At 49.4% G+C, this 13,827-nt stretch overlaps 1 protein-coding gene across 4 annotated transcripts in view; it reads right to left on the bottom strand.

The window, feature by feature from the left end:
- Window positions 1-4,072: 4,072 nt before the first annotated feature.
- The window catches only part of PTPN14 (protein tyrosine phosphatase non-receptor type 14), a 157,088-nt gene continuing 147,333 nt past the window's right edge, over window positions 4,073-13,827 (bottom strand). For 3 of the 4 annotated variants that reach the window (XM_053658332.1, XM_053658342.1, XM_053658336.1), the window contains exon 19: window positions 4,073-12,085. In XM_053658332.1, coding sequence (XP_053514307.1) covers window positions 11,957-12,085 — 129 coding nt within the window. In that variant the 3' untranslated portion in view covers window positions 4,073-11,956. The remainder of the gene's footprint in view (window positions 12,086-13,827) is intronic. The other variant, XM_053658343.1, reaches the window with a different exon arrangement.

The following is a 13,827-nucleotide window of genomic DNA, read 5'->3' as shown; positions in this document are numbered from 1 at the left end:
GTTTGTGTTTCCTTCTGTCTGTGGGGAGGACTTCGAAGAGGCGGCGGGAGCCCCATTGCGAAGTGGAGGACACGTCACCTGTCATGCGTCAGTCAGCGAGCCTGGTGCTCCCCCAGAAGGGGGGTCAGGTGGCCTCTTTAGGCTGAAGTCGCTTTTGGAATACGGTGCCTGTGGAGGAAGAAAGAAGATGCGAGATGGAAAAAAACGCACCCGTGAAAAAGGTGCAGAAGAAATATAAATGGGCGGTTACAAAATAGTCGCTGGGAGGTAAGGCTTCTTCCTGGACCATCCTACTTACCTACCTGTCTTATCGCACTCTCGTCTAGTTGATAAGACATTAATTGAGCACCTACTATGCAAAACAGTCTACAAGGCTCCCAGTGCAGCCTAGAATATAGTCGATCATATCGCAATAACTATGTGGAGTGCCAGGTCGATGTCTAACCACTACGTTGTGTACCCGAAACTCGTATGTAATATTGAATGTCAACTATAATTGAAAAAAAATTAAAATAGATTAAATTACAGAGTGGTAGGTGGGAATTTACATGTTGGGGAGAGCAAGCAAGTGCCCTGGGTGCCCCGAACACCCGGCAGGAGCACGTGTCCCTATTGATTCTTCCGTCTGTTGCCTGGTGTCCCTTCAACGCACATGGGTGCTTCACCCGTGCCTTGCTTCCTCGGCCATCTCCTCGTCTGTCTGCACGTAGACTTCCCATCTCTCCTCCTGTTGATTGGCCTGTGCGGTCCTCTCCTTGTCTGGAAACTCTGCAGGCTAAGCTTGATAAGGAGAAAAAACAATGTCCTTACCAACTCTGTGTTGTTGAGCAAACACCAGTCTCTCCCCACGCTGCAGAGAGCAGGAATCCAGCTTCCCCACAGCCTGGCAGGGAGTGCCCTGGGGACTGACTGTTTGTTAGCAACTGCCGCAGAGACACCGGGCCCAGGACCAGGCGCGCTCCAGGCACAGGGATGTTTCTCGTAATCCGAAGAGAGGAACTTCCCCATTAGGTAATAACCAAAGCCTGAAGGAGTTCATAGCCAAGCTCTTTTATGCATGATACGCAAACAGCTTGAAGGGCCATAAATCCGCTAATGTTATCTTTCCTTCATCTCCACACACCCGTACATGTCTCACGCCCAGTTCACCGAGCACAGTTGGACCCGGCAAGTAGGATGCCTTCTCTCATCCAGTCAAGTGTGGTAAGGCCTTTGCTGAACAGCTACTATGCAAAACAATTTGTATAGCTCTCTGAGGGCAGAGAGAGGAGCAAGGCAGGGTCTTGGCTCTCGGGACCTTTGTGTGTTATAAAGCTAATTGACTCAGTAGCTAAGCCTCGAATAAGCTCAGCCCACCAACTGTCTGCATTTTATGAACGTTATAGAAGTATTTCAGTAAATTTAAAACAATACAAACATATCAGAAAAAAGTGAGCTATTCCTTCTTCTTCGCTGGTCCCTCTCCCCAGGGGAAGCTGCTGTAACTGTTTGCACATGTGATCCCAGTTTTTCCCTGTCTAGATACATAGATTTAGGATTGCAAAGGCAGCATAATGCCAACATAGTCCGTGACCATCTCAGCTTCGCAGATTTGCTTCCTTCTCTTTGGAGGCAGAACATGGCCCTCAATGTTGTCACTGACTCCGCTGTCCTCATTGTGCACCCGCGGTTTTCCCAGTTTGCTCTCACGATAAACAAAACACCACCAGATGATCCTAGACACGTAACTTTGCTGGCATGTGGTACCACTTGGGGGGATATAGATTCCTAGAAGTGGAATTCCAGGATCAAATAGTGGACACATTTTTAAGATGAATAAATATGGCCACATTTCCTTTTTAAAAAATGGTATCAGGAACCAGTAGGATATAATAATATCTGAAGTATTTGTTTTCCTCTATCCTCGTAACAGTACTATTTAAAAATTATTTTGCTTCTGTGAAATATGCATTTATTAATAAGACTGGGCACTTTTATATGCATTTACTAATGAGACTAGGTACTTTTTTCATATACCCAGGAATTGTGTTTCTTCTCTGAGTTGTTATCCATAGCAGTTTTTGCTATTTTGCAACTCATGCCTTTGATAACAATTTCTAAGACCTCGATGTATATTGGGATATTAGCTCTTTGTCCTGTTTGGAAAATATGTTCGCCCTGGTTGTCCATTAATTTTATTTTTCATGATACTTCCTGTCCCCAAGCAGATCGATTTCATCTTAAAATGAAGAAAATAAATAAAACCATTTTCTATGGAAGTCCCTGATCTATCTGGAGTTGTTTTATTTAAGAGAAATAGGTCTGGTTGTATCTTTAAAAAAACCTTTAATTTTCACAATTGCTAGCCCCTTATGCCAGCATCATTTATTAAATGATTTATTTCCCCCTGTTGGTCTGAAATGTTCCCATTCCCATTCCTGTAAGGCTTGGGTCTATTTCTGCACTATTTCCTTTCATTGATTTGCCAGGAAAATACTCCTTTAATTATTGTTGCACTGTAAAACTCTTAGTGTCCCTGAGACCTAATCTGCTGTGTTCTTTTGAATTTTTCTGATCATTTTCCCACGGTTAACCCTCCCAAGTCCCTGAGAGTCATTTGGCCACGTCCTCTCCCTGACCTCTCCTAACCTCCACACCCCCCACCCCCTACCACAAAAATACCGTCGTGATATCTATGAGAATTGCCTTGGAGTCAGGGCTACACAGAGAGCGGACCTCTTCACGGTAACGAGTCTTTCCATCCAAGAATGTGGTTTTTCAACTTGTCTACATTTTGTCTTGAAAGGGCTTAGTGATGTGTACACTGGTCCCAGACATTTACCCTAACTCACAGGTTGCATGTTTCTGTAGCTGCCATGAGCGAGTTTTCCTTCCACTGTTCCTGACTGGTTAAGTCTGATGAGTTCTCCCCATTTATTTCTATTAAAGAAGATGAAATGTAAAATCGCGGAACAGACATGTTGGACTCGGTTTTTGTCATTTTACTGCATATTTACTTCCATTTTTTTCAATGTTCATCTTTCGTTCTCTGACATTAGAAGTCTCTTCCCAGCTCCATTTGGAGTTCAATACGACTGCTAGTGATTGTGAGTGTTCTCTCTTTCAACTGAACAAAGCCACTTTTTCTCTTTATCAACCAAACAGAACAAAACGAGCCTATTTACTTGGTCCATGAAAGACAAAAACAAATTAGTATATGTACCTCTTCTCTCGCCATGGGACTGGACTTCTCTCCATTTGCACTGGCAGTTTAGCTCATCATCTTTTTGAAACACTATGTGGCTTTTCTTTAAAGAACTGTAACCGGTCTGTTGTCGCAGTCAACACATACACAGATTTATGTGTATGTTTAGGGAGACGCTCGCCACTTCCTGGCACCAGGCGCAGGGTGTTCTCACTTTTATGGTGGGCACATGCTGGGCCCTGCAGTGGGTGAAGGACTCCTGGTCTGGTGACGAGGTTGGGAAGAGGCCACTTGCAAACACAGTGCCGCTGCCCTGTCACTCAGCCAAGATACAGTGTCCACCCTCCTCACCAGGGGCTCAGTGTGTATGTCGCTGGCCGTCAGTGGGTGGGGGAAAATAGGGCAGGTCAGCCACACCTATGGCTACAGACAAGTGAGGCTGTGGATGGAAGTGGAAAGGCAACAACTAAAATTTGGGTCTTCTCTAGCAGCCTGGTGTCCGGCTTTTTCCAGGTCCACAGTGTGGCATCTGAGTGAATGACATTTGGGGGAAGGGACCCGGTGCTTCATGAGGGTCTTAGGCCGTGCCTGTGAGTAGTGCCTGCTTCTTTGGAGTCTTCACTCCACGTGCCTGGCATGCACCCCATTCAGATACAGTTCTAGCAATGGCAACTTTGCAAAGTCCAACTCAGTATTTGGTGTGATCAAGTTAGACAGGAATAAAAAGCGGGTAGAGATAAAGGGGCTTTAAAAAACCAAAACGCAGATGTTCCCAGGCACTTGTGCCTAGGAAAATAATCCTAAAAGAGATTCAATGCGATACTTTCAACCAATGTAAACATACATAGTACAGAAGACAGAAAATTCAATGTTTTTTTTTTTCTGGGAAAAAAAGGTTTATTGCATATGTTAAATCAATAGACATCTTTTATAAAAAAGAAGGTTAGAATAGAGATCTCACCTTTGTAAAGGCACATATGAAACATTTCACAGCCGTGTCCTGGCAGTGAGAACAGATACGCAACTTCGCAACAGTATCTAAATAAGACGTTATAAAAACACAAAGGAAACAGTGCAAAAAATACTGTCAAAAGTCAGCTTTATACACCTCGTAACTGTGTACAAAACTGCCAAGCACAAGCTTATTAACTGATATAAAAAAAAGCATATAGAATAGCATGCATAGTTTTACTTAAGGCTTTTAATATTATTAAATTGAGAGGGAGCCTATAACGAAGTAGAGTTGGCATGAATATTGGTAAACACTTCCCAACTTAGGGAATGTCTTACAAACTCCCTGCTCCCTCTCTCCCCTTACAAGTTGGTAGTAAGGAGAGACTTCCATCTGCAAGGTAGCAACTCAGGAGCCCAAGCCCCCACCTGGAATGCATTTCTCACCGCAACAACCTAGCAGGTGGTTAGATTTCCAGGTCAGCCCACAGCAATAGCCGGCTGGCTCTGGCTGACACCACCCAAAATCTCAGCTCTGTTGGGAGTCAGGAGGTTCCTGTGGGCCAATCCAAGAACGTCACGAACAAACTGGCTTCTAAACTGGGAGTTTGTCTATGTATCGTTTAGAAAGGAAAGCTAATAATGTCAATTGTTTTTGAATGATGCCGCAATTTGTGACGTTTTATAAAACACAGACTAAGGAAAGCATCAAGATACTGAATTAAGTAGCATAACAGTCGTCCAGTGAAACAAACTAGATACACCTGTGATTGGATGTAGCACAGGTTACACATAAGGTTACATATTTAATAGTCATCTGCGTATGTAAAACTTTCTTTTCCCATTTCTGACCCCTCAAACAAATTAGCTGACCATTAAAGGGACAAAGGACACATCCAGGGAGTCATCTCTGATGAAGAGGAACCTTCGTTATGAAAGGGTAAGGTTACTAGATGCTGAAGATCCCGAACACTGGGAAGAAAGCTCCGTGAAAGGCAACAGCGGTAACATTTTGCAGTGTTCAAGTCGAACACAAACAGGCCCTGAATGACAGCTTTCAGTCCCAGGCTGAAGGTGATTTATTAGCTCACACCGCAGTGGGGGGAGGGGGTCGGAGGCCCCTGGGAGACGCCTAGAACTCCTGGCGCCCCTGCTGAGCCCACTGATGCTAAACTGGAAGCAGCATTCCTGAGATTTTTAGCGAGACAGTTCCACTGCAGGGCACAAAAAGCCCAGACCCAATCCTTTGGGCTTTCTCCCCAAAACCTTCTGTGAGAAGGCATTTATTTGCCTTTCCCGGGAGCAGGAGATGGGGGAGGAGGGACGGGGCAAGCTCCATAGAGTGGATCAACAGCTCACCCTGCCCCCGCCTCGCCAGATGACAGAACTGACCATAACACGAATTGTCAAAGGTCTGGGGAGCCCAGGAACAAATTAACCTGGCTACAGATGCTGCTGGGAATCCATGTGTTCACCTTGGAATACGCACCAGGTGCTGCTGCTGTCAGTCACTGTTGGAAGAGGGCGGTCCATCAAACCCATCCTTGCTTCCCTCTCAGCTGGTACTGAGCAAGGGGCTGTCACCAAGGGAAAGAGTGGGCAGGTCGGGCCAGTGCCCTGGCTCTTTCTATTCTGCTTATTTCTATTTGCCAGATCATATCTCACTCCTCAAAACTGAAGAGTTTTTAGAAATTAAAACTGTATTTCCTGATTACACAGTTTGGAGAGGTTCAAGAGTTTAATACAGATTACTGATGTGGTCCAGATTAAACTATTGTGTAGGGGTTGCCCTGACAAGGCAGGGAAAGAAAAGAAGGTGGGCTGATGAGAGCGGGTCCCTCACACAAGTGGAGGACAAGGAGAGGTCGGTGGGCACAGCCTCTGGCGAATGAGGTGTCTCGGGATAAACAGGGGGACCTCACAGAACAGCTCCACCACGCCCCCTAGTGAGACAAGCAACAACTGCAGTTGCTATCCTGACATCCGGTGCTGGGACCCTGATTATAAACCTGACTTGCCCTAAGGGGAAAATGCTCTGCAGGCCTCTGGGACAGCAGGAAAGAAGAATCAAGGTGCAGGGGGGCTGTGATTCTGACCGGGAGCCACGGGGATGGATGAGCAGAACCCGCTGCTGAAAAAGGCTGTAGAGAAAGGAAGGGCCAACAGCAAACGACGGGAGTCAGCACTTGGCAGCAGCAAACCCAGGGGGCCACCAGAAGCCATAGCATCATCGAGCTCTGCACCACAGTGAGAACGTGGGTAAAAATGCGAGCAAGGGTGAAGTAGACCCCCACACGGCAGTGGGGTCTCTCGAGGGGGGGCCACCACCTGGCCCATGGCCTCACAGCAAGGGAAGGAGGAGCGTGAGAGACGTTCTAGGGTCCAGAAACTTATTTGTGAATCCGTGAATGTTTTCATAGCAACTTCAGGGTTGATCTAAAACCCTCCCTCCTCCTCTCCCCATTCAGAGGTGCTCCCTGGACAAGCTTATGGAACTTTCTGGAAAGAATGGTCCTGATGGCCCAACGTGTGGCCGAAGAAACAGAGACTTTCCGTGTGGACACTTGTCATATTCAGGCTGCACATCAGCTCCGGCCCTCCTGTCTTATAATGAAACGTCCTTGGATTTACTGTTAAGATTGGGGGGCCGGCCAAAGCTCTGAAATGCAGGAACTGATGCACTTCCTCCCCTTGACAGCACCAAACCACAGAAAACCATCTGGTCCTATGAAATCAACTGACACCAGACACTCAATGCCAAGTTCACGGACATTTTGGCCGAGAATCTTTTAGTTTGGCCTTGAGGAACAGATACAGATGTATTAAGCTAGAAAAGATAAGCAAAGTAGTCTCACCTGGATAAAGACACTCACCCACCCACGTGTGTGGACTGGCTGAATTCCACTGGATGAACCTCACATTTCTCCCAGGCACGTTGCTGTGACTTGCAACAGATGCATCACTAAGGGCTTTTGCCCCCGAAAGTCTTAGAAACTGAGGCAAAGACCAAACCATCCTACTTTATCGCCCAGAGTTCAAGGGAAGTGTCAAACACAGCTCGGCATCTTAAAGATCTCCACCCTACAGGGCCAGCTGGTTTGTCACCTACAAAGCTGTGGGCCACTGGGAAGTGTGTGCAGTGTCCACGGAAAACCCACATTTCTGCATTTGGAAGTAGTGCTAGATGGGCTGTTGTTTTGCTCACAGAAAGAAATCACTGCATAAGAGCATGAGCAGTGTCTGCTAAAAACCAGAGGCAACAACTTCACAGAGCAGCAGAAGAATCTTTGGTAAGATGAGAGAAAGCCGAATTCCCACAAAGGGCCACTTAAGAGCCCACCAGGGGTTACTTGGTGTTTCTGGGAATTTCTGACCCCAGGAGCCCAACTATTCCTGGCAGGGAGGCGGAACGAAGGGCAGAGGACCACCGACATGGGTCTGGCCCAGTCCCATCCTCACATCTGAGCTCCCTGGCATACGCCTGAGAAGGCCCCTGCACCTGCCCCTGCCCTGAGTGACTGACAAATCTCCCACAGAAGAAAACCAGGAGGTCTGCCCGCTTTCCCCGTGAAACGCACACTGGGAGGTGGAGAGAGGTTGGAAAGCACCTCTGCTCTCTGATAGGACACCTTCAGGATCCACACATCACGTCCCCTAACCACCGGGCTGGGGTCAGCTAATACAGATGGCACACCCAGAAAGGACGGCAGCTGGACACCCCACAGTGCTGTGCCTGGTGGCCAGCCCCACCTGGCAGACTCGACAGGGTGCTAACGCCTCTGCAGAGTGACCTCTAGGCCTGCGAACCGCCCTCCCCCCATGAGACAGGCCTCACTGCAGCCACACTGAGTGCCACACTGCCCGCCGGCACGGGCTTCCCCGTCCTTTAGCTCTCGTCTGAAGAAGTGACGTGCCATGTGTGATCTTCGCTAGGTCAGGGGAAGAGACGCACTCTATGTATCAGGTCGCTCCATGTGGGTTTTCTGTTATTGTAAGTAAAATACGGTCCAACTCTCACTAATTTCATATGAACTCTATGAAAGCCAGGAAAGATAAGAAAAGCAGGCAGCGGGATGAAGATGCCGCCCAACTGTACCCACCAGAGTTGATGACGGAACTGCAGAAGCTGAGAGCAGACAGGATAAAGGTGTAGGGGGTGCTGGGCAGGCCGGTGGTCGAGGCCCACGGCACAGCCCACAGAGCGGCTCCATCCAGGCTGACGGAGGAAGGGGCCGAGACGGCCGAGGGACAGGCACCTGGGTGAACAACAGCATTGATTACAGTTTAAAACACTCGTTTTCTTCTCAATCTAGGACCACTGTTGGGAACCTTACACCTGGCTTCTAGCTAAAAACATTGCATTGATTACAGAAACCTGTGCGCTCCACAAGCCAATCGGCTACAGGTACATGAGGTGTGCACGTGCTCCACGAGCCAATCGGCTACAGGCACATGAGGTGTCCACGAGTACCAGCTGCACCCAAGTAATCAATAAGCGGGCCCTTCTTTGTCTCAAGCTAGCCAATAGCAAGCAACCTAATCTCCTTCCTCTCCCCCCCCCCTATATATATACCCAGTTCGGAAAAATAAAGTTTGCAGCTTGATCAGAATCTTTTGTCTTGCTGCCATTCTTCGCGCCTCTTGTCCCCCCAACTCATTTGTTCTAGGTAGGTGGTCGAGCCCCAGTTGATTGCTCCGCGGGCCGGAGCAGACCACAAAGCTTCTGGAAGTGAAATGCTCTGTGTTCAGGCTCCCAAAAGTCTATCGCCCCAACTCTTCCACCGGGAGAAGCATTTACTGTCCCTCATCTTCCTGTTCCCCTCCAACCGAGGACAGGAGTCCAATCCTCTTTGCCCTCCGGTAAGAAATCCGTGTTTGATGTTCCTCTCTAACGCACCCAGATCACCCTCCACTCCTGTGCAGGAAGAGAGGCAGGCGGGTGCCCCCGGAAATGCTGCTGGACACTCTTACCGAGAGGTGACGCCTCCTTAGAGCCCAAGGGAACCACCGAGCTAGAGGCTCAGTTCAGCTCTAGGATAAAGACGTTACACCCCGTCCCGCGATCCAGTGACCAGACTCAACAAGGCCACACACGGGGTCAACGCACCCCAATGACAGCGGATGAAAGAAAGATGATGTTTCAACCAGACAGCTTCCACACCAAAAGCCTGGAGATGTTTGAAGTCTGTTCTGGGGCACTTCCCCTCCACCTCCATTTTAATTTTCTCCTTTCAAATTCAAACCGTAGCAACAGAGCCTAACTTCGGACTTGGTCCAGCATCAGGAACTCATTCCAAAAGCACTAACTAGATAACTAATTTAATGCACTTTGCTTCAAGGTTTATTCCTTGGCTGGCTTCCCAGATATAAAGCATCTCTGGGCAATTACTCTGCAGATGCCACTGAACGAAGTTTAAATGGCACTGCTCAGGGAACAGGAGAGGCTGGCACCCGCTGGAGATGGGAAAAGGAACCCAAAACGTGCCGAAGGACCCAAGGCCTTTGTTTTTCAAAGCGAAAGATGGGAAATAGCTTCAGAGTCGTTCCCTCCCCCTTTTGAGTTTCCATATAAACGTTGGCCGGGAGGTTGGACATTAAACCTGGTTCTTTCCTGCACACCATGCATTCATGGTGTAGGAGTGAGTACTCCTACAGCACCAGGCGGTAACACTGGGTGGGGTGAGGGGGACCCACAAGCGATGAGCTCAGAGACAGCAAATCGACACGTCGTCCTGGGGAGACGCATCCATGGTGCCCACGCTGGGGCCCCTGAGAGGAAGGCGGAAGGCTGGTGCCGTTCATCAGACACTAAAGTGGGGAACTGCGGACTGCCCGTTCAGCCACCCTTCCGCCAACCATCCCGAGGACAAAAGTCTCTGCGGAGAGGAAACAAACACCTCTTTGCTCACTGACCCAAGTTCTGAGCATCTCGGAGGGCGGGATACAAGCTCTGTTCCACTGAAAGTACATGTCACACTAAAGGTTTTCTTTTTCAGAATATGCACCAAAATGTCAGAATCTACAGAGCTCGGCTGGAGTTATTATAGCCCTTGACTGATTCTTTAGGTCTTGGGGTATAAGACGGACACTTACACTCTGCCCTCCATCACCAGATACTCTGAGTCTAAACAAGAGAAGGATCACCGTACCATCCGGCCAGATGCGACCCTGAGTTGATTCACAGGCCAATGCCATTCATGGGGAACTGTGTCCACACCCATCTGTTGGTCTCTGCTGACCGGAAGTCACTCTTCTCTTCTTTCTGGTTGATTTGATGCCGTTCTTTCTTTGTTTGTTTGTGTTTTCAGCTCAGAAGAAGACAAAAAGAAAAAGGAAACCAGGCAACCGTGGAAGGAGATATGGTGCAATACCACAGGGACGAACTCGGACAACAAAACCACAATTTAAAAGTTGTGCTCAGCAAAAACTAGAGAAGTGGGGACAATCCCCCAAAATTCGGCAAGATGGAAAATGCAAGGCACATCTGTGTCCTAACCTAAGACATTCTGAAGGGCAGTGACCGACGAGGGCCCAGGAAGGGGCACAGTGAGAACCAAGCGTCACTGAAGTTGGCGTTAACAGCACAGATGACCAGAGTGGGCTGTATGGAGAAAAGGAGACCCGTGCAGGACTTTGTGTGAGACGAACGTCACCATTTTTCATCACATGGGCCGAGGTTTTGACTCCAGGGCCCGAGTGGGCTTAGTTCTGCTCTCACGGACCAAGGCCCGGAGATGGTACCAGCACAGTGGGGTCGCCCTTGGGGTGGCCGCTACCCAGGGCCCCTGCTGAGTGTCAAGCAGCCCCTGTAAACCACCTTTCTCTACTGTTTCCTTTCTAACCCATTCCCTGACTTGGTGACTGATGGACCGGCAGAACACCCCCAGCACCTTGACCTTCAGGCCCCCGCCCGACATACGTATATAAACCAATACAGTATCCAGGGCCTTCCTGTCTCCCCTCTCTTCTCGCTCTGGTCCATCAGCTTCTCTCAGTCAGGCAAGAGGCCCAGCTGCACAGATGGCCTCGCCCGGGGCCTCAAAGGCCACCAGCCTGGCACCCACTGAGCAAAGGAGGAGAAGCCGCAAATATGGAGGGGGCAGCCCCCTGGCAAGGAAACACGGGCTCCAGGGCCCCGATTACGGGGTGGTCGACGGAGACCCAAACAGAGCTCCGAGTTCAGCCCGGGCAATAGCACTGCTGCGTGGTAAGGGCGGGACTTCCTCCTGCTGCGGCCCTTTCACTGGCGGTTGGAGCTGGGGGCTGGGAAAAGGGTGAAGACAGACAGGAAGAAGGGAGGAATCTGCCCACCACGGCTCATCAGCCCAAATACAAGGGAATAGTATTGTTTTTCCTTCAGAAAAGGGGCTTGGCCCTGATCTTTATATTTTAGGAAGAATTTGTTTTCTTGCCATCTTTCATTCGGACATGAGAAGTTAAGCTGAATTGCAGGGCTGGTCACCCAGCTAGTTGCGACTTCACCAGAGATGCGTTCCCTTGTGCCTCTGTCCCCCAAACGGCCCACCAGGCCACCTTCCCTACCAACGTGTTACAATGCAGATCAGTCAAACTGTGGTTCAAATGAAAAGTACTGCATTACAATGATTCAAAAAAAGTTATTCCAAAGGGGAAAAAATAAATTATCTCATATAAAATAATACATGGTGTTTATGAATAATCTTGGCTCCTTTTCTCGGGGAGCCCGTGTCCTGTGGCCCCAGCTTGTCCGTGCCCTGCAGGGGGCGCAGGTGCTGTCTGGAGGTGCCTCCCAGCTGCAAAACGGTGGCGCCGGGTCCCTCTTCCAGGACCTGGGTCCGGGGCTTAAATGAGTCTGGAGTTTTGGAGGAACTGAATGAGGACTTGGTAGACAAACTTGTACTGAGCGATGGTCTGGATCATGAACATCCTTTGCTCCCTGAGGAGCCTCAGCATCATGGGCACTTCCACCTTCTGCAAGAAAAAAGAGGAAGCACAAGGTCCTGAGATGGGGAGCTTCCTGGGGGTCGCTCCTCATTCCTTCATCCAAGAAGCATCCGCGCACTGTCCACATGCAGGGACAGGAGACAGCAAAGGACTCGGCCCCCTCGGAGTTGCCCCGGTCGAAGATTTATACCAGCAGCTGGAGAACCTGGGTGGCATGTACCCTGGATTTCCTATTTGAAATACAGACCAGTGTGGGAGGGAAATCGCAGAGGCTAGAATTAAACCCGACTGGTCCTCTCAACTCTCTCATGGCCCAACAACAGGATCTGTGACGTCCCCTGGCCTCAGTTTCCCCACCTGTGAATACGAACCATGGTGCTTTCCTCCGAGAGCAGTGTGGCCCTGCCCAGGTCAGTGGCATTTCCCGAGCAATGACATGGGGCGTAAATAGCACCCGCCTGCCAGGATCACAGAAGGAGGTACACGTGCAGCTCTCGGCACAGTGCCTGGCCCACAGCGAGTGCTCACTGAGGAGCGCTCCTCACTGTTGTATATCTGCGTTACCGGAGCGAGAACAAGGACCCACTACCCCTCTGCTCTGCCACTCCGTGGCTGTAGGGGGCGGGTATGTCCCTTTATCTACCTGTGCCTCGGTTTCTCTGTGCTGTGCAAGGGACCTAATAAGACCCTTCTCACGGAGTTAACGGTGAAGGCTCCACGAGCTATACAGTTCTTACAATCGTCCTGGCACATGGTGAACACTAAATACAGGTTAGCTGGTGTTACTGTAATATTTTCATTTTTGTCGTCGTCACCATTATCACCTCCCCCACCCTTACCACCTCCCCCACTCCCACCACTTCCCCCACCTCCACTCCTATCTCCATCATCACCACCACCACCACCACCACAAGCCTGCAAGACTCAGCCCCAAGGACAGATGAGATTTCCTGACGAGGTTTGGAGACAAGACAAAGGAGGTTCTCCTGGTCCTCAAGGGAAGGGTCCAAGCTGCCTTGGAGACTCACTCCCACGGGCTCTGATGTCCACTGTCCCCAACCCAAGGAACCCTGAGGCAGGTGATGCTTGCCCAGTCTTGCCAAGAGGCCATTTTCTCCTCCCTGCTCTGTGAAGTGGGGGAGGGGCAACTGATTTGGAAAAGCAGCCAGATCAGGGCATTGGCTGTCTGGCTAGTGGGAACCTGGTCCCTTGTAAGTAGCTAAAGAGGACACATAGCTAAATCCAGGGAGCCGAGGGAGAATATTGCAAACCATAAACTCCTGCGTTCTGAAGAAATGTATAGGCATTAAAATAGCACAGGTAACATTCAGCCACCAACAGCCACAGGCCACAACATGAAAACTGAATGGATAGCGGAATAAAACATAAAGTGGGTTAATGCAGAAGCCATGGAACGAAGGCAGGAAAGTTCAATAACGTGTCAAAATCTTTGCTGAAAAAAACACATGAACACACTAAACATGTTCCGCTCCTCTCCCAAAATAAGGGTTTGAGGCTGACTCGCCAGGCCTGGAGCAGGATGAAGTGCAGACCCTTCTCTCCCTCACCACCTACCAACAGCAGTTATGGGAAATGGGCCAGCAAGGCCGGCTGTATTTGTGCTGGGGAAGGGAAGTGAAAAATATGAGTCATCTGGCTACCTTTGAATGTCAATGGAAACAGAAGTCCTTTTTGGACTCACCACGCTGCCACAGAGAATGCTCTGGCGTCCAACTGGGCATTGAGGAAATCCGCTATGTTTGGACACA

The sequence above is a fragment of the Artibeus jamaicensis genome, unplaced genomic scaffold (genome assembly GCF_021234435.1).
Source record: "Artibeus jamaicensis isolate MK-2021 breed Jamaican fruit bat unplaced genomic scaffold, CSHL_Jam_final contig_2170, whole genome shotgun sequence".
NCBI lineage: Eukaryota > Metazoa > Chordata > Mammalia > Chiroptera > Phyllostomidae > Artibeus > Artibeus jamaicensis.
This window is presented reverse-complemented; position numbering and strand designations above follow the sequence as displayed.